This window comes from Vicia villosa, unplaced genomic scaffold (genome assembly GCF_029867415.1).
Source record: "Vicia villosa cultivar HV-30 ecotype Madison, WI unplaced genomic scaffold, Vvil1.0 ctg.000538F_1_1, whole genome shotgun sequence".
NCBI lineage: Eukaryota > Viridiplantae > Streptophyta > Magnoliopsida > Fabales > Fabaceae > Vicia > Vicia villosa.
Window position 1 is genome coordinate 899488 of NW_026705247.1, and position 27553 is coordinate 927040.

General features: G+C 33.6%; 3 protein-coding genes across 3 annotated transcripts; all 3 read right to left on the minus strand.

Moving 5' to 3' along the window:
* Positions 1–11100: 11100 nt before the first annotated feature.
* Positions 11101–12524, minus strand: LOC131629237 (uncharacterized). Its single transcript, XM_058900037.1, has 2 exons — positions 11768–12524; positions 11101–11678 (listed from the first exon to the last, which is right to left on the minus strand). Exons 1-2 carry the CDS (start codon positions 12522–12524, stop codon positions 11101–11103), a joined length of 1335 nt encoding a protein of 444 aa, XP_058756020.1.
* Positions 12525–12592: 68 nt separating this feature from the next.
* Positions 12593–16637, minus strand: LOC131629238 (uncharacterized). Its single transcript, XM_058900038.1, has 9 exons — positions 16142–16637; positions 15946–16032; positions 15413–15857; positions 14550–15318; positions 14346–14487; positions 13437–14257; positions 13041–13062; positions 12689–12948; positions 12593–12625 (listed from the first exon to the last, which is right to left on the minus strand). Exons 1-9 carry the CDS (start codon positions 16635–16637, stop codon positions 12593–12595), a joined length of 3075 nt encoding a protein of 1024 aa, XP_058756021.1.
* Positions 16638–24537: 7900 nt separating this feature from the next.
* On the minus strand, positions 24538–24972 carry LOC131629251 (putative glutaredoxin-C14). The gene has a single exon (XM_058900050.1). It carries the CDS (start codon positions 24931–24933, stop codon positions 24538–24540), a length of 396 nt encoding a protein of 131 aa, XP_058756033.1. The 5' UTR covers positions 24934–24972.
* Between the last annotated feature and the right edge of the window lie 2581 nt (positions 24973–27553).

The window sequence follows — 27553 nt, forward strand, 5'->3', positions numbered from 1 at the left end:
ATATCTATGATTTCAGAATGTTCATAAAGTTAGTTGACAATTGTGATTTCCTTGTCTTTAAGTGATTTCACTGAGAAAGAAACTTTCTATATCAATAGCGGGTTCCTAAACTAGTATAAAGAACACTAAGTACGGTGTGTGGAGATGTGACTTTACTAGGCTAAGAAATGCATAAAAATTAAACTAAAGCGAAAAAATGTGCAACTTAACTTGATTGATTGATGACATGTCCAATCATTTACAAGTTGTAATATTAATAGAGAAAACTACCATATTGGTCGTAGAATCATGGCCTATAGAAATGTTCCTTCATTCAATTATTTACGCGAGTATGCATGAGTGTCTCATCTAATTTGGAATATGTGACTCCTTATATATGGCTTATGTCTTTTGTTTCTCAGTATTTATTGATCATACCCTAAGTGTGAAAGTTCCTTAGACCGTAGTTAGTGATGATGTTAATACATACAAGACATGATTATAATGTCTAACTCTCAAGCCCTACTATATTTTAATTGAATCCAAAATATTAACGACCATAATAAACTTTAATAAATTTGAGAGAAAATTCGATAGAAATGGGTTCCAATGTATTCATATTCATCTTTCTTGCTGCCGCTTGAAAAACGTTGAATTAATCCTAAGTATATGTCTACCGATTTTAACAGATATCCTAATTATTACTCTTTTAATAAATATATACAAAACACGCCTTCGCAAAATATGACAATCACAATCCAAAGTATTAACAAGAGGCCAGCTTTAAAAAGCCTATACCAACATATGTAGTCTATGTTTGGTATTACCTGGTAGAAAGCATCAGAATCAATTATGGATCTTTAAAATCAATTCTAAAGTGTTTGGCATTCTCAAACAGTCTGCTGCCACCGTATTTTTTCGGATTCAGAATTGATATTTTTATGAAACTACAACTCCAAGCTTCTTGAAATATTCTAGGAATCAATTCTCCATTTCCATCCGTTTTTTTTATCCTTAAATTGAACGTCAATAACTCTCATCATCATTTTTTTTTGCCCTTTTTATCATTTACACATCCAAAAACAATTTTGATAAAAATATACAAAGAATATTTTTCATACAAATCACTTTCATCGTGAATATACCCAAACATAAATCACTTTATATTAAACTCAATTTTCACTAAAATCAACTATACAAAATCAATTCCTTTAAAATTAATATTTTTCATTGTAGAATCAAACACACGTATAAGAGTTGAGCTAATAAGTTGATGACAATCTAAGATAAAAATAAAAAATAAAATTCAAAAATCCCTATCTACGTTGGGTTGATTGAAATAAAAAAGAGAGTTGAAAGAGGAAACAAAACATGTGTGTATTCCAATGTAAATGCACCAAACAACAAACAAAACAAAAGACAAAGGATGGCTCCATTAGTACAGTTCTGCCGCCTGAATCAGAAAAGCAGACATGCGGTTGAACTTGCGGTTGAATAGTAATGCAACGCCATGCATTGCCTTCACTGCCATTCAAACACCAACTGCCACTTTGTCACTGCTTTAGGGGTAGCATTACATAGCACTGGATATCCTCTCAAATCTCTACGTAATCCCTATACAAATACTTTTCATGATCTCACTATGGAGTATGAAATACTCCCTCCGTCCCACAATGAGTGACCCATTTGGAATAAAATGATGTCCCAAAATGAATGACCCATTTCAATTTTCAATACACTTTTTCCAATTTTACCCTCTAACTAATAAAAGTTTCATCATTTCCAATACATAATAAGGGTAGTATAGTAAAAGTATTATTCTCTCTCTTACTTTTAACTACTTTTCTTAATCCGTGTGAAATGGTGTGCTGGGTCACTCATTGTGGGACGGAGGGACGGAGGGAGTAATAATTTTCAAATATCTAAAAAGTTAAATGCATTATCTTCTCCGTTTGGAAATAAGTATCGATTTTTTAGTTTTAATGCACTATTAAATTTTATCTTTCAATTATACTTTCTAATAATATTAGGCTTTGTGGCAAAGACACAAATTAAAGAAGTATAATTACCTAGTTCAAGTTAATTAAAAATGAGTAGTGAATTTTCAAATACCTGTTGATTTTTCACATAATATTAATTATAAACAAGTAGTGAGTTTAATATATTATTTTATGCAAAGCATCTTTAAAAATACATTTGTATATTAATGTCTTTTAACATTAATTTTAAAATTAATACTTCATCTATATTACGAGGACAGGCCAAAGGGATAAGCCAACAAAGCGGCCTAAGCCTTACTTTTTTAAACACAATAATACTATTGTTTGCATAGTGTATATAAGACCACTGGCCTCATGTACTTCAATATTTTTCGTGCATCCGTCATCATAGTATGCATCCGTCATCATGGTATTTACAACGTTCCTAGCCTCATAGCCAACTAGAACGAGGCCTCTATCAATATTTGTCTGCCCAATTTTCATGATAACGCGGCATCTAGACAACACATTAATAAAAATATTTGTTCTAGTCTGCTCTTCCTTTAGTATCTCATAATGAGCAGTCCTTGGTGGATCCAAGCCTGTAAGCGAAACGAATGCAACAAACAACCACCACATACATGTGGCCTAAGCCCAGCCTCCAGTGGCGGAGTACACAGATGCATATTCCTTAAACACTCATATACTCATGCTGAGAAGGATCAAGATACTTACCAGAATTATGTTAGCGCGCAACAATCTGCGGAGGGTCAAGCGAGGAGCATTTCTTAACTTTCGGGACATTCCATTTGAGCAACACACCTTTGTGGGAGACACACCACTTCTCCACCTAAAACCTTAAGGTGATAGGTGAGTGGGTTCTCCCACTTATATATGCTCAAGTCACCACATGCATTTCCAATGTGAGACTATTATCCACACTCACACTTGTTATATTCTCAACAAATGATTCTTGAATCGAAACTCCTAAGAAAACTCTACAGGCTTCAGATCTTGATCTTGATGATGATGATTGTAGCTTTGAGGGAATCCAATCTTGACTGAGAAATAAACTCAGATTTATGAATGAATCGTGGAAGTTGATGAAGTTGATGATGATATCTGGATTCAGTCAATGTTGATTAATGGCGGTTATTGTAGGACCGTGTAGAGAAAGAGAGTGAAGGGGATGTTTATCCTATAACGAATATGATGATGAATGGAGGTGATGATGAGAGAATATGAACAACGAATATGAGAGTGAAGATGAGGGTTGGTTGTTGAGTCTGTTATGAATCAGTTATGGAGTTTGTTATGGGTGAGAGTGGAGAGAAGAAGAGAGGATGAAGAGAGTTTCGAAATTGAGAAGAATAGAAAATGATTTGTGTCCTCTTGAAGTGTGAAGAGCTTTAATTTGGCTTTTATATTTGTGGGCATGGCATAGGGTGTGGATGCAAGTAGTTGATAGTTTCTTAAACTTAGTGAACAAGTTGTGTGCATTTTAAGTAAGCTTTATCCTCCTTTCACGTGTACAAAATATTGAATGGTTAATCGGATTAATGCATAAGATGTGTGTATAGGTGTTGCCAATCCCACGCAAATGCTTTGTACTCCAGCTTGTGCCACAATAATCACTATATAGTATCCTTACCACCTATGTCCATGATGCCATCTTTGTTCATGCATAGCTAACTCCTTATACCACCATTTGATTTGAGCTTGGCATCATTGTGGAGAGGAAATGAAGGAGAACAAAATGGGTGTTGTAGTAATCTTGAAACAATGATTGCAAATGCATGAAAATTTCCATGGGATTACATGATTCGCAACTGACAACATGAAGGGGCACGAGCTGGGAAAGCTTTGGCATTGTTACCATTTGCAAGTAGCTGACTTTTTGTCCCTCTAAATCACCAACCAGTTGCCCAAATGGCCTGTTCTTGATTTCATCATGAAGAAGACGTGTAGTAGAACGTGTTTAATGTTGGAAGGATTAGAAGAAGGTGCTTGTAACTCACTCAAATACTCTTTGAATCATGGCCCTGCATGACTGATCATACGCGTGCCCTAATTTGGCCTGATGCTAGCTTTAAGCCAAATCTCAAATGCATGACTTTCAGCTCTTGTAACTTGACAACCACATATTAAAATGACATAATTTTGGATTCAATTGAAATAGGGTGTATAGTAGAGCATGTTTCATGTTGGTCTCGAGCTGAAATGGTGATTGGAATCCCTTCAGAAATTGCTATGAAAGTGACATTACAACTGTTTGATATGTTTAGGAATTCTGCCAGGCATTTGAGATTTGTTAACACCAAACCACAAACTTTCTTGATCCCATAACTTTTAATTCAAGCTTCTAATGGAAAAACCTCCAACTACAAGTTTGTAATAGGCCATGAGGTGAGCAACTTTGCTCTTGAACTCAGCTTGAAATAATGCCTTGATCCACGTGTAAGCTAGGCCTGAAGTTAGTTGTCCACTCATCCTCAAATAGCTCAAAAATTCTCTAAGTGTCAAGACTTTCCCCTTTTGAAAATTTCCCATTTTAACCAACTTCCGAAAATGGTAATTTCAACCCTAATCTTGATTTCAATGATCTTCGTGACTTTTCATGATTAATTTTCATCAAAAATTCCCAATATGAATGTTGACCCTGATTTTGACCAATTTCTTGAAAAAGTCAACTGTTGACTTTATTGCTCTAGATGAATTATGGATTAACCATCCTTAGTCTTGACTCTAATCATTAATCAGCCAATAAGATCCAATGAATGGCACATGATAGACTTCTTGACACCTCATAACATATCCTAGCTCCTGAGTATAAGTTTTGATCAAAAAGTCAACTCAGTTAACTTTGATCAAGAAAACCCTAATTTAGGGACCAGATGAATTCCAAGTTTGCAACTTCCAATCAGAGACCATGAGTGTGATGATTGTGAAACCCTAGCTCTTGAGGGAACTTGGTGAAGGTATTGTGACCCAGTGAGCCCTCGACTCTTTCCTTTTAATCAAGTACTAGTAAAGGACCCGTGCGTTTGCACGGGTCGTGTCAATGAAATATTTTAAGAAGCATTTATAAAAAATATAGGGCCAATATGAAAAAATGATTCACCGCGTACGTATATAAATTTGATATTTTGGTGATTTATTAGAATCAACTTGAAATTATGACAAAACAAACATTAAAAAGAGTTACAGATAAAGAAAACTTAATCAGAGTCATCACTTATTACATACTTCACTCTGTCCTTTTTTACATGCTTAACGTAAAGCATCTCAGAATAAGAAAAATAATGAAAAAGCAAGACATCTTCAACACTTAAATTTCTTGAAGCTCCATACTCGTACCAACCCTTTCCAAGATACATCTCACTGTGTGGGTTTTTCCCCTTAAGAACTTGACAATCAAGAGGTTGCAATTCATCGAAGTCCATCAATGTTAAGTTGGAATGATCAACACAGAATCCCTTTCTAACAATGTCAGCTGGAATATTCTGCAACAATATATGTATTGTTAGTTGTGGTTACATAAAATATAGGTATATAAAATATTAAGAAAAAAACACAAAAAGTCTAAATGAAAAATCACCATGCAATTTTTTCCTTTTTTATAGCATTTTGTGATTTTTTTCCAATGAAGTTATACATTGTAACCTAAATGGTTGGGATGGGGATCGTTTGCTTCTCCATCATCATTTTTTTCCATGGGTCCTGGAAAATAAAAGAAATATTGTTAATGAAATTTATTGGAAAACAATTTGTAGTGGGTAACTTAAAAATTTTCATAAGTACAATTAAAATATATAAAAACTTTTGAAGATGAATGTTGGCAAAATACCTTTTTCATCCCTTATCTTTATGTCGGGGTCCACTTTGGTCCTTTAATTTTTAAAAAGTTCAAATAGACCCCTTATCTATTAAAAAGGTGGCACGTTAGTCCTTTCCGTCTATTTATGCAAACGGACGTTAAAGAGTGTATACGTGGCATTTGACATGTACGTGTTTTGCATGCGTGGCAGGTTCCAGAAAATTCTAAAAATTATTCACAAAATTTGTCCAAACATTATGGTTAATACACATTTTACTATACCACTAGGCCATGTACAGTTTTGTTGTTTTTAATTTCTTCTTTAACTAATTTAACTACTGCAACCATTTTATCTCAATCACCCTAAAAATTCTGCACTATTATTATTATTATTATTATTATTATTATTATTATTATTATTATTATTATTATTATTATTACTATTATTATTATTACAATTATTATTATTACTATTATTATTACTATTATTATCATTACTACTATTATTATTATTATTACTACTATTATTATTATTATTTCTATTATTAGAATTTTGGAATAATAATAATAGTTTTATAAAAAATATTTAAATGAAATTTAAAAAGAAAATGTCTCTATAATGCGCTTACGCTATACACATGCACCGTGTTCATTATTAATAATCATGATCTGGCTATGGGTATAGTTTTCTGCATATTGTCACACTAGCAGTTACATTGATATATTAATTTATGCATATTATTATTCAAAAATTCTAATAATAGAAATAATAATAATAGTGATAATAATAATAATAATACTAATAATAATAATAGTAATAATTATATTAATAATAATAATAATAGTAATAATTGTAATAATAATAATAATAATAATAATAATAATAATAATAATAATAATTGTAATAGTAATTATATTAATAATAATAATAGTAGTAGTAATAATTGTAATAGTAATATAATAATAATAATAATAATGCAGATTTTTTTAGGTGATAATAATGATAATAATAATAATAATAATAATAATAATAATAATAATAATAATAATAATAATAATAATGCAGATTTTTTAGGGTGAGAATTATAAAATGGTTGCAGTAGTTAAATAAGTTACAAAAGCAACTCATAACAAGAAAGCTGAACTGCCACGCGTGCAAAACACATACATGTCAAATGCCACGTATACACTCTTTAACGTCCGTTTGCATAAATAGACGGAAAGCACTAACGTGTCACCTTTTTGTTAGATAAAGCTTTTAAAAATTAAAGGACCAAAATGGACCCCGAGGTAAAGTTAAGGGGCGAAAAAAGGTATTTTGCCATGAATGTTCATAAAAAGTAGCTTCATGAAAAAAGCAAAAATCTGCGAATTCTTGGACCAAAGATGTAGAGATTGAAAATAAAATAAAAAATTCTAACCTTTGAATATGAATGAAATGTATTGGGAAAATTGTGAAACTCTATAACTATATATACACACATAAGACCAAATATTTTGTATATGTAATTAATATTTCTTTTTAATAGGGTTGAATTGATAAGGTTTATTGATTGGTCCCAAAAAGTGGGTTCTAAAAAAAAGGCAGAATATAAATATAAAATATTGAAACTCTATTTTCTAAAACGTGGGAAAAAGAGTAAACAGCAAGCAATTAAGAAAAAAAAGAAAAACTGAAATTAAAAACACTGCATGGTATCGGTAAAGCAACAAAAGAAAAACTGAAATTAAAAACCTTATATGCATGTATGTTTGAAGTTATCAGATAAAAATAACTTAAATGCATATTTTATGTTACACTACAAACCATTGTTTCAAATTGGTGTAATAATTGCTTTTGTTTACACGGTGGATCATGGGTAACCGATTTGAGTGATTGAGATATGTGACATTTATTGAACTTGTATATGGAATATGAAGCGTGCAAAGTTGTTAAACAAAATATTTCGGACTATTCACTTTCTCATTCCTCTCTTTTAGTGTCACTGACATCACACCGGCCAGACGCAAGAAATGGCGACAATGAGGGGTGGAAGAAAACCAACGCGTGGGTGGATATCAGACGACGACAAAGAACTCATGAGGTTAGAAACTGATTTCCGGTTTATTTTGATTGTGTTGGGTATTTCTTGATGTCCGATTTAATTAGGTTTTAGGGTTTTTTGATTTGTGCTGCATGCTGAAATAGATTAGTGTAAGTTTTAGGAAATGATCTGAATGGGTTTTTTTTACTATTTCTCATTTCTGTTTGGTGGATATTGTGAACCTTCCCTTGCATGTTTATTTGCCAGTTAGAGTTACTCTCTCATTCATAAGAGTTTCATTTTTAGTCAAGACTGTCATCTTATATATTGTTTAAAACTGTTAATCTTTCAATGTTGCGCTGATTTAATTAACATGTGGGGTTATTAATGTTTAGTTATCATTCATAATGTCGTAATGGACTTACAACTCTTGTTTCAGTGAGGACACAACCATGGATGAAATACAAAAACTTGTGGATGAGGTTGGAGAGCGTTCTGTAAAAAAACCTTCTGCCAAGGCAGTTAAAAAAGGTAAAGCAATTGCGAAGAAATCTGTTACATTTGCAGAAACTTGCAAGAATACACCTGTAGTTGTTCCAACTTTCAACAACATGAATGTTCCTAAGAGGAATGTTAAGGTTGAAGAAGATGATGTCCCCATTGTTTCTGGGAATGAAAATGAACCAAGTAAAAAAAGAACTAAGAAGTCCAAAACTGTTGTTGAGAAAACTATTGGGAAAAAGGCAACGGTCGTTGAGAAGAGAACAAATAGCAAGACTTTGTACAGGACTGCCAACAAAAAGCTGTTACAAATGTGAATGAGAAAAGACCAATGAAACTTGGGAAGAAGGGAAAAAATCAATCAAATTTTAGGATAAGATGGTTTGGGGGAAAGCCAACATACTCCTGGGATATTGCTATACAGAATTCAAAAGTCAAGAAGGATAATGTTCAGGTATTCCTACTCAAAACCTTCCTGCTATTTTAATACCTTGCTGATCTCAAGTGTTTATTCAATGAATCTTTGTATTGTTGCAGCATTTCCCAAGGGAGATATTAAAAGACTGCTTGGCAAGTAATCAGAAGGAGATAACTATTAGAGATTGTGACTTGTATGAAGAATTCAAGTGTACTGTAAAGACAGCAAACCGTAAGGGGGTACCAAGCCCATCTGAGAAATACATGACTCAAGGATGGTACAACTATGTGAACACCAAAGGGTTCAAGAATGGTGACACACTGATATGTCAAATTCCGCGACATGGTGCTTTCGTGTATGTTACAATGAAGAAGAAATGATGGAAAGATGCAGTCATCAAATGGTGTATTGTAAAAAATGTGTTTGAAAAGTTGTGGAAGAAACTTTCTTGTTTTCTGTTGTTTAAGTAGTTTTAGTACAATACTTTTTATGTTTTGTATGGGGTTGTTACTGCTATAACTTGTTTGGATCTTTTTGTTTGATGCCCTAACTTGTTTGGATCTTTTTGTGCAATGCTGTATAACTTTAACAACAGTTTTTTGTTGGTATGGATAATTTCTTTAAGTTATATTTTTTGTCCATCTTAATGTTCAACATATTTAATAACTGGTCCTTTACATTGGCCATCATTATTGGCTCATATGTGTTAGAATAATTCATTTATATGCATGTCAATTTCCCTATTTATCATACTTCTAAATTTTATATGACATGGTTTAAGAAGTTTTTGTTCAATGAACCATTTACCATGTTAAAAACAAATTAGAGTTTATAAAGAATACATAATATATAGTCTACTTTAATATATAGTAACTTCAATTTATGTAATCATTATTTTTTTAACAATATTTTTATGAAATGTGCAAAGCGAAATAGAGGCCCATAAATATTTAAAGGCCTAATTTATATCTATGTAACTATATATGTATGTATATATATATATATATATATATATATATATATATATATAAAGCAATTTTGAAATAGTGAGCCAAAATACTTTCTGGCTAAATTGATATTTGTATATCTATATATGGCCAATATTTTGGACTCATTGTTGAGTTTCAATTGCTATATATGGCCTATATATGCCATCTATGGACTTCTTCAATAATAAACAAAATTACTTTATGTAGCTAAGACTCATTTAGCAAACAATTTGGAAAATTGTACATATAAAATATGTAGGCCCATCACTGTTGTCCGACCTAGTTATAAAGTGTAAATCTATCTATATATAGTAAGTATTGTCATAATGCAGCAAAATATTGTCTTATCAATTTTACTTTTGAGATGGTGAAGTGGGGGGTTCCCTTTGTCCCTTCTCTATCAAGCAGGTAAGTATTGTTTGCATGCATCTTTTGATAGAAAAACCGGTTTCCCTTGATTCCTCATCTTGTTACTTAATAGCAATGTTACTCTTTAAAATGAATGTTTCAGTGATCCTGAGAGAGACAATCTTGAATGGGCACGTAATATTAGAAAAGAGTTTGAGGAAGAGCAGGAAAAGATGTTTGAAACATTCATAAAAGATGGGTTTCTTACGAAGGCTGAATGCATGGCTGATTATAGCGGGGAGGTAAAGTGGAGGTCTAATGTCACAAAAGCAAACATGCGCGGGCAAAATGCCCTGGTAAGTTCAAAAACCACTTTTATCCACCGTTGTATATAGTGCTTTAGATCTTTGAGATTAATAACTTGGATGCTACAATGCATAATATTCCAATGGAAATATCAAGGACATGTTTTCGTAAAGACCAAAATGCGATAAGGATGGTAGATCTGATTGACGGTAAGGGATATAACTGTCATATTCTTAGGGTTGTAAGGAATGAGTATGAAAAACATATTGGAGTTGGATGGTACGATTTTGCAAAAGCAAATAACCTTCAAGTTGGAGATTTCATAGAATTCTCCATGATTCCATTTTCAAATCTGATGTTTGTGTATTTAGGGAAAAAAGTAGCTGATGAATATGGAAAGTTGTTACTTGCAGGTGTAGATTTGTTGTTGATGGTATTTTATTGTAAAATATTTGGGTTCTGTAATGCATTTAGTCAATGGTTATATATTTCAATTTTTGCCTTGCCTATTTTTTGAGTGATGGTGTTCTGTAATCATTGAGCTTATGTCAGCTAATATTCATAATTCTTTTTGAAAAAAATGGAGCAAATGAAATATGTTATCAGTATGCAAAGGGCATATCCAATCTTTAATTAATGACAATTAATAAATTGTTTACGCTGTAACCTGACTTTAGGCAACCCAACACAAAGTCTTTGCCAATAGCAACATTGCCATAGATTATGTTAAACATATAGACTACAAATTTTCAAACACTTCTTTGAAGACCACATTTGTTGTGGTTGTCAATGGATGTTTATCCTTGTCATGGATCAAGATTTTAAGGCGTTTTCTGCTCTTTACTCTTGAAACTGCAACATAAAACTGGCCATGGCTGAACACACTCCTCGGCAAATATATGCCAACATGATCCAACGACTGACCTTGAGATTTATTAATAGTCATAACATAACAGACCGTTATAGGAAACTGTCTTCGTGTCATCCTGAATGGCCATGGTGATTGCGTTGGAGTAATGTCCATTCGTGCGATATAAATGATACCGCTGATGTTCTTGCCTGAAATTATTTTTGCTTCAATAACATGATCAACCAATCTTGTAACAATTAGACGTGTTCCATTGCATAAACCTTCTGCTTGATCAATATTCCTGAGCAGCATGATTGGAGTATTTACTTTCAATCTAATCTTATGATTAGGAAGGCCAGACGTTCTCAGTGCATTCAAAAACTCAGGAGTTAAAACATCAAAAGATTCATTGCCATCACCATCATGGGTATCGACTAAATCAGAGCTTAAGTATTCCTTTTCGTCCCCTGAAAATGCAGTGACTTTATATTAGGATTTACTAAAATTGCAAATGAGAAACTCTTCAAATATATGTTCACACAAACTTTAATATTACCTGGGAGATTATCTAATACATAGTGATTTATTTCATCTAATGTCTCAATTGTTCCAGCCAATATTTCCCTTGACTGCAGAAAAGCTACATTAATGAAGTTAGCTTCAAAATTTGGATAAGTGTTTTCGAATATTGCTCGAAGGGGATCATCAAAATTTGATATCAAAAGATCTGCTGGAATATTAATATCAGCATAGCCATCGTTAGGTTCTGCTAGTTTTCCATCTCCAACTTTTAATATCCAATTTGAAAACTGTTCTAACTCGTAAGCTGACGTAGTCGCCCCAGATTGCTGAAGCCGCATGTTTTTTGTAAGCTTCAAAACCTTACAATGATCCCAAATGTATGGTGAATTGATAGTTTCATGAATTATATCTGAACAACTGCCTCTTGGAATAACCGGTAGAATCTGTCTGAAATCGCCACCAAACACAATTACCTTACCACCAAATATTTTATCTGATGACCTGGATCCACCCATGATGTCTCTGAGGGTTTTATCCAAAGCTTCAAAACAAAATTTGTGACACATAGGAGCTTCATCCCAAATAATCAATTTTGATACTTTTAGCAAGTCCCCCCTGTCACTACCCTTGTTAATGTCGCATGTCAAAGATTCAAGTGTGGGAATTGGAATCTTAAATTTAGAATGTGCCGTTCGACCACCAGGGAGCAATAGGGATGCAATACCTGAAGAGGCAACTGTCAAGCATATTTGTCTTCTTGATCTTATGTAAGAAGCTAATGTTCTCCACATGTATGTTTTGCCTGTACCGCCGTATCCATACAGAAAGAATACGCCTCCGTTCTGGGTATCAACAGCCGTCAAGATTTGTTTGGAAACATCTCTTTGTTAATCTGCAATTAAATGAACAAATAATTTAGAAACATTTATATTAGCAATATAAATTTGTAAGTAACTTGAACTTCTTCTGGCAATTTGATGTTATTATTGTTTAGACCTGTGAGGTTATTGTACAGCGTATTAAACTCTTGAAGTTGTTCAGCAGGATCGTAGTTTCGCTCTTCATATATGAAATTGTTTCCAAGCTCCTCAAGTATGTAACCCTGTGGTTTTGGCATTCCAGGTAAATCACTTAAACTCTTACGACTTCGCCGAAGAAGTTTTTCAATTTCAATCAATGTTAAATTCAGAATTTCTTCATTTGTTAGCAGCAAACCTGTTAATAAACAATATAAATAAATAGATGGTAAAGTCTAGAACATCATTTATAATAAAATTATTTGGATTATGATCAAATTGAAATGCTACCTCTGTTGTTTGCAATCCTTTGCTGAGAATAAAGAATTCCATCAGATAACAGATGTCAAGTTTTAATCCATACATGCTTAGGCCAATTAATGCTACTTGACAATAATATGTGAACAAAAAGTAATCTCAAATAATGTCCATAACCCCAATGAAATGCTTCTGTTATTGTAGATATGAATTCTCAATCATCACCAATAAATCCCATAGGAAAACATGCATCACGGAAAGTATCGTACTTAACATTGTTTACTATCTTTATTTCATCATAACTTTTAGGTCCTTTAACATGTGTTAGCATCATCCTGAAATGGTACAATTCCCCGATAGTTGGAGGAACCCAAATTTGTCTACGAATTGTGTATCCCTTTTGTTTGGGTTTCCACTCTTTTTTTTTACGTATACAAACTTCGAAACAAAATTGCTATACGTTAGTTGGCGCGTTTCGTCGTATTGCTTGTTGGCTTCAAACCAAGATGTAAACATTGATTTCGTAACGCTCGGTTTATCAAGGACTGTGGTAATAGGGCTGACATCAGTATAGAAAACAGAATTTTGTCCCTCAGCATGAAAATGAAGTCTTTCTACAGCTGGTATTCTTCCATGAATAGGAAAAGCATAAATTCTCCAAGAAGCTTCGCTTGGAGAAACGTACCTACAGTCAATATACTGCTTTATCTCATCGACGACGTCATGTTGCGAAACAGATCCATCTTCATTCATGACAATCGCAACAGTTATTCTATCATAGCCTTTGTTGATGTATTTGAACAAATATTTGACGGATGTGCTTTGATTGCACCATTCCATGTTAATATGAGCTCTGTACTTCAACAATAACTTTGAATTGTATGGAACAACAAATCTATTGTCAATCTCAATTCCATTCTTAGAAACTGTGTGTCCGTTGTCCCTTCGTCTATACACCGGATATCCATCTTGATCAATGATTGTATCACGTCTGAAGTCTTTAGGGAAGTATTTTGAACATTTTCCTTCCTTCATACACGTAGAATTACGAAAAGCATTTCTGCAGGGTCCGTGTATCATGTGAGATTTGACCAAGTTATATAACTCTTCGTCAGTGTCTTTGTTTGGTATTTCTGCTGATATGATACGATCAATGTCAACAGGTGTTGGATACTTGCTTGACGGATGAAGGAAAATTAATATGTGAGCATGGGGCAGGCCTCTTTTCTGGAACACAATTGTATACATATCTACAAATATAAAATTCAGATATGGTTTATAATATGACATTCAAAATGAATGAGGAAATTAAATTAATCAAAGTGACAAATTACTTACACGCAAGAACCTTCCCCATGATAATCTTTTTGGTCAAATCGGACAGTAACGCATCAAATTTCATTTTGAAGATTCTTGTAATGAGATCCGGACGATTGGGCGCTTTCAGATTAGAAGAGCTTAGTACACGTTGTATTTCCGGCTAATTTGGATTACATGTGAATGTAATAAACAAATCAGGAAATCCAACATACTACAAATTGCCATGCCATCAAAATATAACTGATCCATATATCTACGGCTTCCAACATACGACGAAGGTAGGACAACCCTTTTCCCTGTAGCTGCACCACGTGTATGTCCATTTGTCCTAGCATCTGCAAGATGATCGTACTTGCCTACTCGTAGTTTTGACTGATTTTTTCTTAACCATCGAAGTCTCTCAGATTCCATCATCGTAAAACCATCTACCAAAAATTGCTGGAACAATCTCCTTGACTTGAGAATTGTCCGTGCCTCATTTTTTCTTGACTGGATCCTAAAGGTGAACCACTCTCTGATTGTAAGTCTATTTCTTTTTGTTGCTTCCTCCCATGGAACATCCTCAATTTCCGCTACTGAAGACGTTGTTTCTGAAATACAAACCGTGTTAGAACCTTTATTGCGATGCCTTATGTTGGGTCTGTAACCATCTTCACCATAAGGGAAAAGTAATGGATATTGAAATCCCAAATAAGACGTATGATATTCATCTATTCTCTGAAGTTCGCCACATTGTTTCTGCATTATAATATCTCTTTTTTCTGCAGTACCAATATCACCAACAATGAGAGCAGCAACTTCTGAAACTGTTGGTTGATTATATATTCTTCCATCAGTTTGGCGCTCAGAAATGAGACGGAGTTTTAGATCTGCCACATTTCCTTCAGAAAGTCTATCCCTTGCCATCCTAAAAGACTGAGCATTAACATTATGTTCATATAACATTGAAGATAATTTTTCCACTATATTAATATCTACTCCGTTCCTTGTTCTGCAAACATCCAACGTATAAAAGTTCAAATTCTTGAAAATTGCAAAACAAATTAATAAACAGTCATGAGACAAACACAATTAAATAAATAAACCTGAAACCATCAATTCTATTCTGAACTTCATGTTCAGTATCGAATATATAGAGTTGGGCAAAACTGGCCTTTTCACCTGGCAATGGTAACATGCTACCTATATGATGACATGATTGACCTTGAATACGATAATTAGGAGGACTTCTACCATTGTTAAATCTGTTGTCCATTGTAGCACCTGGATAAGTAAATGAGAACATCATATTGTAAAGACGAATTTGTTGTTGAAATACTTTTGATTCACTTTTGTTTTGGTCAAACAACAGGCTCTGCAATACGGGTGGTGGTGCTTTCAACAAAGGTATTTGAACCTTTCCTTCTCCACAACACATTGAGAACTTAGGATTAGCAGAATGTCGACACTTGTTCTTCCTCTCCAGATACCACATATTTGCACCACATTGCTGACACTCAAATAATGGGTCACCTAAATCGTAGTATTCTCCTAAATCAATATGTACATTTGTTAGCTAAAATACCTATATAATCATGAAATTTGGAAGAAAGACACATATTTATAAATAATCAATAACCTGAATTGTGAAAATCTGTTTCTTCAATGTCAGTGTCGAAACTTACGTCATGCTCATCCATTGAATAGTTTGAAACTGAACTGTAGGCTATAATAACATAGAAAATATATTTCGCAAATATTATGTTATTATACATTGATGAACTGCTTTGAATGTTAAATATCGGTTAATGAACAAATTAAAACATGTTACTTACTCTCTGAAGAATTACCGGAGCCTGCATCATCTTCACTGTCATCTTGGAAAAGTTCGTTGATATTGGAAACTGGATGTGGTGTATGGCTTGAAGATGATGTGTTTCCATGCATAAACTCATTATCAAATCTCCTTCCCAGGTTAACTCCTAAATTTTTAATGTTCCTGAGAGAAACAACTCTTGGGCGTTTTTTTGTTAATGAACTTGGCAATGTATTCAAAGTTGATTTACTATGAGTTTTCTGCAAGCTATTTCGATGAGATATGTTGGAACTTGGGATATTTGGAGAAATAGAAGATAGTGGCAATCTGATATGTGAAGATATAGTATCAGTAGCTGGTTGAGTTTGTTCTGCATTTTCTTTGTTGATTGCCGCCAATCTCTTTGCTCTCTTTGCTCCAAGCACACGTTTTCTATGCTGTCTAGCATCAAATTGCCTTTTTCTTCTGAGAATATTTTTAAAGTGATCATGCTCAACACTTTGTATATTATCCATGTTTTTTTTACACAAAAGCTACCACCATTATGCAAGATATGGCTGAATATGGAGGCAAGCAGCAAATATATGGACAAAATTTTCCCTCCAAACTTTTTATATGGAGGCAAGCAGCTGAATAGGAAAGGTTTTATCTTAATTAATATTTTATGCAGTTAAAAAAGATTGTGAAGTAATCAATAAATTAACCAAACCATTAATTTCCATGCAATGATAATGATGTAAAACGTGTCGAGGCAAGAAGATGACAAACTTTGCATTGGTAAATGACAACATGTACAAATAAGATAATATAATAATTGCTACAGGTAATAGGTTAGGCAGGTATGATGGTTAACAACATGCTGGTGCAATATTCAATAGTCCTATTAAAAAACTTCTTAATTATAATGTCATTACTATTAATTTTTATCATGAATGTTGTTTGAAATACTTTTGATCAATTTAAAAATGTTGGTTAACATCATTCTGTTTATTGGTTTACAAATCTTGTAAGTTAAAGTTATCAAACAGATGCAGAATCTTTATAGTAAATTTTAAAAATTTTGATGGTTGAAATTTTAATAGTGAAATTTTACTACCTTAACTGACTGTAAAAATGAAACATAAAAATATGGTTTATTACAACAATTAAACTGCAAGTAAGAAGAAATCTGCTATACAATAATTTAATCAAACTTTTATGTCACTTGATGGTTGAAATTCCATTGGGGCAATATAATATGCAGTATTAAACACACATGACAGTTAATCTATTAGCATTGCCAGATGAAAATAGTAGATTAAAAAAAGTTAAAACAATTAACCTGCAAGTAAGAAGAAATATCCTATACAATAATTTATTCAAACTTTTATTTCACTTGATGGTTGAAATTATATTCGGGCAATATTATATGCAGTATTAAACACAAATGACAGTTAATCTATTAGCATTGCCAGATGAAAATAATAGATTACCAAAAAGTAGCAGTACCCATAATTTATAGCAAAAACCAAGTCATATATGATAGAAAATGCACAGTAAACAACTCTTGTCTCTTGTTCAATAAAAGTAAAATAACAGGAAACTAATAACTCTAAAATAATAAAAATGTTTAGATAAAACTGATTCATAGGAGTCTTCAGGCATTTGATTCAATCTTCACTTTCTTTGATGGTTTCGTTCCTGAAAGTTGAGTAGCTCCATAAGGTTGACATTCAGAATCTCCAACATCAAGAGTAATGGGACTTCCTTTAGATGGAGTATTGGTCACAACTTTATCAGGATCATTTTCTCCGTATGCAAACAAAGACTCCTTGTATAAAATAAAAAAAACAGTAAGTATTAAGAAAACGGTGTAATTTACTTTTTATTTTTTCAAGCAAAACTAACATACAATGGAATCATCGACACGATCAACGACTGAGTTTTGGGTTAAAGGTATGCTATCCCCCTGCAGATCAGAGATTGAGATGAAGATTAAGATACAAATATTCATAAAAGTCCTATGTATATATTCAAAAACGTGTAGTTAAGGATGTTACCTCTCTAGAAACAAATATAGAAATATCAATATGATAAAAATCGTCTACTTAAATAGAAGAAAGTTGAAATCAGATAAATTACTTCAGGTCTTTAAAACTTAGTGAAACAAAAGACTTTTTTTCCAGAATTGTTATATTGAAAATTGTTGATTTCTTGAACTACACCAATAATATCTACAAAACAGAGTGAAAAATGAAGTTAAAATCAAGTTTTGTAATATAATAAATTTCATTAGGAAGAAAATAAATAGAATAATCTATTTACCTTCAAGTCGGTTCAGTTCACATTTGCCTGCAAGTATATCAGAAAAGTCTTTGAAATAGAATCTTTTGGGAGGAAGGTTCTGAATATCAACTTCCTTCACAGTCATACCACCAATAAACACAAACTTCTTATCATGATCACAAAGCTTCCACTGGAAATCGTTATCGTAAACAGTTCCATTGTTGACTATGCAAGACATGTTTTCACGTATTCGTTCTTTCCATTTCGGTGTATGGTCAGAATGAATCAAAACTTGTATCCTATTACCCTGATGATAACAAACAACAATAATATCATAACTGAGAAATATACTAAGCTACGAAACAATTTGAAAGACACTACGCCAAACAAGGAAAAAGACAGCGCTTTTTTTGGCTTTAGGCAGCGCTTTAAAGCGCTGTATATTCCCCCGCTACCGTAGGTAAAGGCAGCGCTTTTTTTCACCTTGAAAGCGCTGCTAAAGGCACCCTTTAGCCAACACTTTTACCTATAAAGCGCTGTTAAAGGCCCCCTTTAGACAGCGCTTTTATATTAAAAGCGCTGCTAACGGCCCACTTTAGACAACGCTTTTCTGAAACAATTTTTAAGAAAAAGCCTCTTAAAAGCGCTGTCTATTCCCCCTTCAGGCAGCGCTTTCCTCAACTTTAGATAGCGCTTTTCATTAAAATCGCTGTCTATTCCCCCTATATAAAAATTGTTTTCACTTAAAACAAAGCGCTGCCTATTATGAGTCAGCATATATGCACCAGATTTTCACCATTTTTGCACCAGATTTTTACCAGAATTTGCAACAAAATTGCTTAAACTTGAAACAAATTTGTAGCTTCAATATAAAATTTGAAACAACAACATTAATATACATCTTCACAAAAGAAATTCAGGATATAAAAAACCAAGCATATGAACATTGAATAATGTCTTGTCAATCATATAAAACAAAAACATAAGTAACTACAATGAATAGATAGAACTTTTCAATAGAAAAGCCATCAACAAAATAAGAGATCACATACTTCTCAAATACTTCTCACATAATTCTATCAAATATCGCTCATGATCTATACAAATTAACGCATCAAAAACGTAGAGTGATATTGTTTTTCCAGGTTCACTTCCATGAGTTGCATCCAGCTTTATGACCTTCCATTTCAAATTATGTAAAACTATAAGTAATTGGCATACCGATATTCATAAAGTATATAAATAAATGTATTAAAATAAATCCGATAATTAGTGAAAAACAAACCCAGTAATAACATGTACACCTGGAAACAACAAGACCATAACATCTCGTGGATAAGGTATTTAATCGTGTCCGTACCCGTACTTATTTTTGCAGATTTTTTCCTTATCCTTTATAGAGATTTTTTACGGGCACTTATAGGATAAGGACCGAATTGTCATCCCTATTTTAAAATTTGCTTAGAGATGTAGTTATTAATGACAGATCAAAATTTTGATGCATAAATAAACATGTTGTATAAAGTATTAATATCATTATCTTATGAAATGTATATTGAACTATATAATAATAGTACTTTCTAAGCACTTAATTTCACATAAAAGAGCCTACATGCAGACTAAGTCTCTCACTATACAATGTGGAGCATCATACTAAATGTGAGGAGTTGTCTGGTCTAAATCTTAGCACATCCTTTTCACGTATATCCCAGTTAGCATCATGATATTCCTTCACCGGTTTTCAAACATTAATAGCATTAAGTGCTAATTTTAAAAACACCAAAGTTCAAATTGCATCCGGAAGTTGTCCATACTAATTGCATGTAGACACCTTTCAAAATCAAAAAAGTTTAGAGAATTCAAGTAAAAAAACATAAGTATTTTGTCAAAAAAAATCAGTAGATTGAAAGAAAAAAACTCAAGTGTTCTACAGCATCATTAAATCCAGTACTGTAGAAGTAGATCTAAGAACAATTTGAAGTCTCTAAGAAAAAGTTAACATACCAAAGCAGAAACAGAAGTAGATCTTTCTTCTACTTGAAAGACTTTTGAGAATTGGGATATTTGAGAATTGAGACAACTGAAACAGGAGTAAAAGATAAGCAACGCGTATGTGATCATAACAACAAATTAACGACCAAAAGCAAGAACAGCAAAGTACCTTTACTAAATACGAATAGGTACGTTAACTGGTTCCCGCAATGATCTTTCCCGATATCATAACCCTGCAACATGAAAAAAAATAAAGCTTACTTTGCCAATTCAAAACAAGAACATGGACAACAGAGATAACTAGAGAATTAAACCAATTACCAGTGGAGCTTAAAGCCTAAAGAAGGAGACCGAGCAGGAGCGGTGAGGAAATTCAGTTCGATGCGCATCAGCACATGTCCCAAATCACATTGAGACTTAAAGTTTGGTTCACTTCTAGATTATGCCTGCAATCCAACTTTCAACACTGGCACCTAAATACAGTTCACACTAATTAACCTTGAACCTCTCAATAGCATCCTTTCACTGAGTTAGTCCACCACTTAGCTCCAATTTGTTTTAACGAAACCAACAGCTTCATTTCAGCCGACCCAGACTTCCGACACACCAAACCTCCAAACCTCCAAGCTTAGAAAGCCTTGCGAGACCTTGCACAACAGAAACCATATTGAATCAGAATACACAATTATGCACATACACTAAACCAGTTTCCACAATATGCCACTGATACATCTTCATATCATATATATCATACAGCCTTGCATACATTTACATAAATCTCACTACATTCTATAAACTATTTCATGCTATTAATTAGCCCATATCATGTTTAAACATACACCACAAAAAGATCTACTAACCATTAAGTATCATCCAAACACCCAATCACTAACTGCATAACTGTTACATATCAGCAAATAAACCAAAAAATAAAAACTAAAGCAATGCCATAAAACCAACAGAACAAAACTGATCTCATGGTTCAAACTGACAGAAAAAAAACTAGCTCCCTACCAAAGTTCATACTAGAGCAAATTCAAAATTCAGAAGTGCCCCACATCAAAACGTAATAACAAAAGACAAAATAAGAGTTCAAGACACTCACTTTCAGTTCGAATGTTTCACATATGTATCCAAAGCTCAAATGCAATTCAGGTTGTCCAAAATAAGCTCACCAGATGCAATGCAGCCGTGTTCGTACTCCAATTCAAGTCTCACTTCAAACAAATCCATACATGAAAAAATTCAATTCTTTTCACAAACAACCCTCAAACCCTGCATCTCAAAACCAACTTAAGTTATTGTATGTTAAAAGTCAGTTCACATAACCCACACAAATTAATTCAAAGCAAACCATGTAGTAGACCTGCAGAAGAAAGAAGGAAATGGCTGAGTTTCAAGTTCACAACATGTGGAAATCAACTGGTTTTATTTTACTCCAGAGTCAACTGTTCTATCACAAGGTTCAAATACAACATTACAAGGACACTGAGAAAAGAAAGATTACCAAATACCAATGAAGATAAGGACGACGGTGGTGAGATGACGAAGGGCTGAGTTCGAAGTAGAATAGGTTTTGTCCGATCTTTCTTTCTGGCGTTTCCTCTTTCTGTTTGAGTGGTGATTCAGAGGTGAATCTGAATCGATTGTATTTCCTCTTTCCAGTGGATAATCAATGGTTGACAAATGGATTTTTTTCGTTTTTTCTTTCCGGTGAAACGGTGGTGAATCGATGAAGGGAAGGAAGGGGCCGACGGTGGTGAATCGATGAAGTGAAGGAAGGGTCGGCGGTGGTGAATCGAAACGAAGGAAGTGCTGACCAGGGAGAATCCATGGGTGACGATGGAGAATCGATGAAACGAACATGCAACGAAGAATCCATGGGTGACGACGATGAGAGGGAGAGGGGGAGCACTGAACCTGAGATTCGTGAGAGAAGAATCAATGGGTGACGACGGTGTTTTTTTCGGTGTTTAGGGTTTTTTTTTTTTGCGTGAGGGAGAAGAGGAAACAAATCTGAGAATATAAAAAGAAAAAAAGAATTTTTTTTAATTTTAATTTTAAACAATTTTAGGCAGCGCTCATTGAGACAGCGCTGGCTAATTAGGCCCTATACCAGCGCTTTTGTAAAGCGTTTCCTAAAGAAACCCCTTTAGCAGCGCTTTTAAGAAGCGCTGTCTAAGGCAACCCCTTTACCAGCGCTTTTTCTTATTTTCGTGTACTGTTTCCGTGTTTTATTTTTTATTTCACTTATAGCAGCGCTTTTGTATAAAAGTCTTGTCTAATGTGTGCTGTCTAATAGCCTTTTTGGCGTAGTGAGAATACGGAGTATTACCAATGCGTCCATTATAACCATCTCCAGATGCTCCTTACCCTTGCTGTTAATAACACTCCATAGATGAACAACTCGAACGGCCAATCTCCATGTTTCCTTTGAATCGTTAATGTCCTTAAGGGAGCTAAATTTTCGGCTCATCTTCTGTTTAGCAATAACATAGAAGACAAAAAAAATATCAGTATTGATTTAAAGAGAGGAAGAAGGGAACTAGGGGGAAGGAGAAACCAAATAAATCTCAGAAGTATTGATTGAAAATAAAGAAGACGGCAACTGGAAGGAGGAAGAGTTTAGGCATGCAATGTTGGTTGCTTGTATTGTACGACTATATAGCTGTAGGGAGAAAAATGAAACGGTTTAGGGTTGTAGCAATGAATGTTCCAATGCATTGAGTAGCATAGAACGTGGTGCAGATTTTCCATATTCCAATAAATAATATTTGAATTAATTAAGTTGTTGGAATTAATTAAGTTTAGTTATGTAATTACTCTCAGGGGTATGTAAAACTATGTTAAATTGGCTTTGATTAGGGTAATTAGGGAAGTTTGTTAGTAATTAACTTTTATATATTAAAGTAGATACTTTCAAGAACATCTTCTATCTTGTAAACTTCTTGGAAAAGGAACTATGCTATGAAATGCATGCATTTGGTCATGACCTAATGGAATGTGCATATGAATATGATTTTAACATCTTTTAAGTTAAAAATGGGAGGGCAAACAGATTTTCGAAAACTTGAAAAATTCATAACTTTCAAACCGTAACTCCATTTGGGTCCTCGTTTGAAGCGTTAGAAAGCTAACGCGATATTATTTTAAATAAAAATGTTTTAAAGTTTTGGAAATAAATTTGGTTGGTGTGTAATGAGTTGTCGTGGCATCGGTGTATTATGTCGGTGTTTGTAGTTTTGTTAAAACTTTGAAAATTGATAACTTTTGACTCGGCATCCATTTGAAGCGGCGTTTGAACCTACGGGAAGCTAAAGATATTCTCTTTAATAAGATAATAATTTTGATAACCAAAAATGATTATTTTGGTCGGAGGCTTAAGCCTTGTGTGTTAGTATTTTATGAAGTGTGATGCATATTGCTATGATTAAACGTGATGGTGTTGTACGAGCGATGTATGAATGAATTGCATAATATATTGTATGATGATGATGATGACGAAGGCCTGTATTGGCGTGGCATTGGTAAGTCGGAGTATCGATGCAATCTATATTGTTGCATGTCAGTGTCGCATGCATTCATGATCAGGACTTGTGTTCCTTAAGATGGGCTGTATTGGCATGATATGATGAGGGCTTATGCTTTGATAGTATCACACCGCATCGCACTTTCCACTTTGTGGTTTAAACCGCACCCATTTAAAAGAGAGAATTCATCATTATCAAGCATTCAAATTCATCCTCACTCTCACATTACTTTTCAGTCTTTTACTAATCTAAGAAGTGGAGTTCTAACCTTTCAAGTGAGCCCCTCTATGCCCTATCAAAACTTACTCTAGTGTATCAAAGTTTTATTTCATTGTTCACTGAACAATTTTGCTTCCTCACCGGAATAAAACCAATTTGGTAAATCTTGTTTATTTTCAAATTACAATTGCAACATAAATTATAGAAGCTACTACTATCCAGGTAATAAAGCAAAAGAAAATCCACAGAATTCCAAATATAAAAAATCTCATATATATCATTGTCAGTTCCTTACAAGTTACAACACATTAAGTCAGCGCTTAAATATCTGAAAATCTCTCCTATTGAGCTTGAAATCATTATCACTAATTAAGTTCAACTCTTAAGAAACTAATTACTCAGAATGTGATTAAAGCCACAAAGCACCGGCATGTTTGAGAAGAGGAACTAGTGAGCCATTGATATGAAAAGCCAAAACTGTATCCATAGAACCAACTAACTTGCCACCAATGAAAACAACAGGTAGTGATGTTGAATTTCCAAGTAACCTCATGAATGGTTTTGAATCTTGATCAAGCTCATGAACCATTGCGTTCACTCCCATTCCACTGAACAAACTGTTCATTGCATGACACATACAACTAGTACTACTAATGCTGAATATGACAACAGCACTTTGTGTAGCTAATCTCATTATTCTCTCCATTTGATCTTCTTCCATTGTTCTTCTTTCTCTTCTCATTATGTAGTAGCTCCATGATGGTTGCTCCACTTGAAAATGCATGAGTTTCTCTTGATTGAACATGGCGTGTGTTGTAATAGTGGAATTGAACAAAGTAAGGAAATTCAGATATTTGGTCAGTTTTGTGTGTTTGTGATGATGAAAATAAAGAAAGGGAAAGTGTGGTTTTATAAGGGGATGAAGGGGGTGTTAGAAAATAAAAAGTGTGTGTGTGTGGAAGAATGTTGTAGACCTTAGGGTACTTGGCATGTTTGATATTCTTGGAGAAGTGTGCTCTATTTTCAAAGAAGCTAGGCTGCAGGAGACTTGTGTCCTTGTTGTCGAGTGACGACCAACCAAACATTTTTTTTTTTCCTTCTTTTTTACCTGACATGTATTACACCTCATGTTTCTGTATAAACTCCCAAAATGTGAATATTAATCAACATGTTGAGAGTCAAAGATGCATGCTTCCTTTATTCAACTTGGTTTAATCACTATCATCATCATTATCGTTCCTAAAAGTGCTACTACAATAATAGTAATAACATACTATACTATCACTTTATCCAATCAAAATTCTAATAATAAAGAAAAGTGTTGATAGTAGTAAGATTGAAGAATACTAGTAGCTGTTTTCCTAAGGCTATGGCTTATGACAGTGTAAATGAAACAGGCAAGCAGCGTGCATGGCGTTTGCAGAGTTTGTTTGTGTGTTATAGAAAGTGTGAATTATTAATGGAATGTCAAGTCTCATTCTCAAGTTTCATTTGTTTTTTATTCTTATTTATTTTTGGTTAAAATATCAACTAAAATGGGCACAGTTTTGTATACATACAAAAGTATAGCGTAGAGTGTTAGTATGTCATAGAATGTTAAGATAAAGCAGTGACAAAATGGCAACTGGTGTTTCAAGGGCAGACAAGGGCAAGAGATGACCTCAATTCTGAAACCGCATGCCTGCCCACGTTTCTGATTCAGGCGGCGGAAACTTAATGATGTCGCTATATTTTTTTGTCTTTTCTGCTGTTCTTTCTTTATTGGGAAATCACATACTAGTATGTTTCTTTCCTTTTTCAACTCTTTCTTCTTTCTCAAGCAATAGTATTAGCATTTCTTTTTTTATTAGAGATCCTTCAAATTTTTATTATTCGTGGTGTAGCATTTCATGAACGATACGAAAAATGTAAAATAAAGAAGTTTGACCAAATTACATTTATAAAATGGAAATTAATCATTTAAATTTTTTTTACTAATAAGATATTACTAGTATGAAAATTAAGTTCTAAGTTAAAATAATTATCCACAAAAAAAATTCGATTTTCAGTTAAAGTAATGAATCCACAATTTTTTTTTTTTTACTAATAAGGTATTAGTAGTTAAATATGAGATTCTAAGTTAAAATAATTTCACATGTGAACATTTCAGAAAGATATGAAAATCTACTTTGTTCAATCAAAAAATAATCTATTTACCAGTGGTGAAAAAAATTATTCAATTGTGCACTCCTTTCTCAGACTATTTTCAACAGAGAAGATACCCGTGCGTCTGCATAGGTGAATTTATTTTAATTTTGACGTGATAATTATTTTAGATATACATATGAAAAACTCATTTGTATTGCGAAAGTACCACTACGCCAAATTTAAGTTTTAGAAGCGCAGCTACGAAAGCGCTTTTGCCCAAAAGCGCTCTGGTAGGTTTGGCTAAAAACAAAATTAAAAATCACGCTAGAAAAGTGCTCTTATAGGTGGGGGTAATGAAAGCGCTTTCTAAAAGCGCTCTTATAGGGGGTGGGTATGAAAGCGCTTTCTAAAAGCGCTCTTATAGGGGGTGGGTATGAAAGCGCTTTGTAAAAGCGCTCTTATAGGGGGTGGGTATGAAAGCGCTTTTGAAAGCGCTCTTATAGGGGGTGGGTACAAAAGCGCTTTTAGTAATAAAGCGCTGGTATAAAGGGGCATATGAAAGCGCTCTGGTAGCCCTTTTTAAAATTTTCATAAAATTAAAACACGCTATTTCATTCAGAAACACAAAACATCTGTACTCGTCTTCTTCTTCCTCTCGCTCACGCACACTCTCTGCTTCCTCGCTCTCACTCCCTCCGCCGTGGTCTCAGCCACTCCTCCGTCCCTCCGTCGTCGTCTCACTCTCACTCTCAAACCAACTAGCCGCCGCCGCTGCTACGCCGTTCTGTGGGATTTTAGGGTTTTCTTGGTCAAAATCAACATCTTCTTGCTGCTTCTGTTCAGGTAAAGTCTTCCCACTATGTTGCTCACTATTTGCTTTCCGATACACACTACCTATGAGTTTCTTTCATCGATTCTAAATTGTATAACTGTAATCAATGTTTCTGGGTTGGTCTTCCATATGAATTGCAGTGTTATAATTATAAGTTTCTGAATTTAGTCTTCCAAGTAGTTTTTTGTTCTAAATTCTAAGGCTGACACTGATATGTTGTATAATTGTATGAATATTTTTCTTCATTTCATAACTTCTACTAATTGTATGGATAATTTTGTTCTAACTTCTAAGGCTGACACTGATATTACACTGATATGTTGTGTAATATTAACTCTTGTTTTTGCAAAATAGTAGTTTTGTAAAATTAAATTTGAATAGAAGCTTAAACCATCATTAGTCCATCATCTAAAGATTCAAATCGTAAATCTATTAATCTAGAATGAGAAGATGGTAATGTAAAAGA

What these genes read in the sequence shown, in the direction of transcription:
- LOC131629237 (XM_058900037.1), bottom strand. Translation starts at nt 12,524, where the DNA reads ATGTGGAGAACATTAGCTTCTTACATAAGATCAAGAAGACAAATATGC. An exon ending in TGTATTAGATAATCTCCCAG is followed by an intron (nt 11,679 to 11,767) that starts GTAATATTAAAG and finishes CTGCATTTTCAG; the next exon opens with GGGACGAAAAGGAATACTTA.
- LOC131629238 (XM_058900038.1), bottom strand. Translation starts at nt 16,637, where the DNA reads ATGGATAATATACAAAGTGTTGAGCATGATCACTTTAAAAATATTCTC. An exon ending in AACAGATTTTCACAATTCAG is followed by an intron (nt 15,858 to 15,945) that starts GTTATTGATTAT and finishes ATATTGATTTAG; the next exon opens with GAGAATACTACGATTTAGGT. An exon ending in AGTTATATTTTGATGGCATG is followed by an intron (nt 14,488 to 14,549) that starts GCAATTTGTAGT and finishes AATCCAAATTAG; the next exon opens with CCGGAAATACAACGTGTACT.
- LOC131629251 (XM_058900050.1), bottom strand. Translation starts at nt 24,933, where the DNA reads ATGTTCAATCAAGAGAAACTCATGCATTTTCAAGTGGAGCAACCATCA.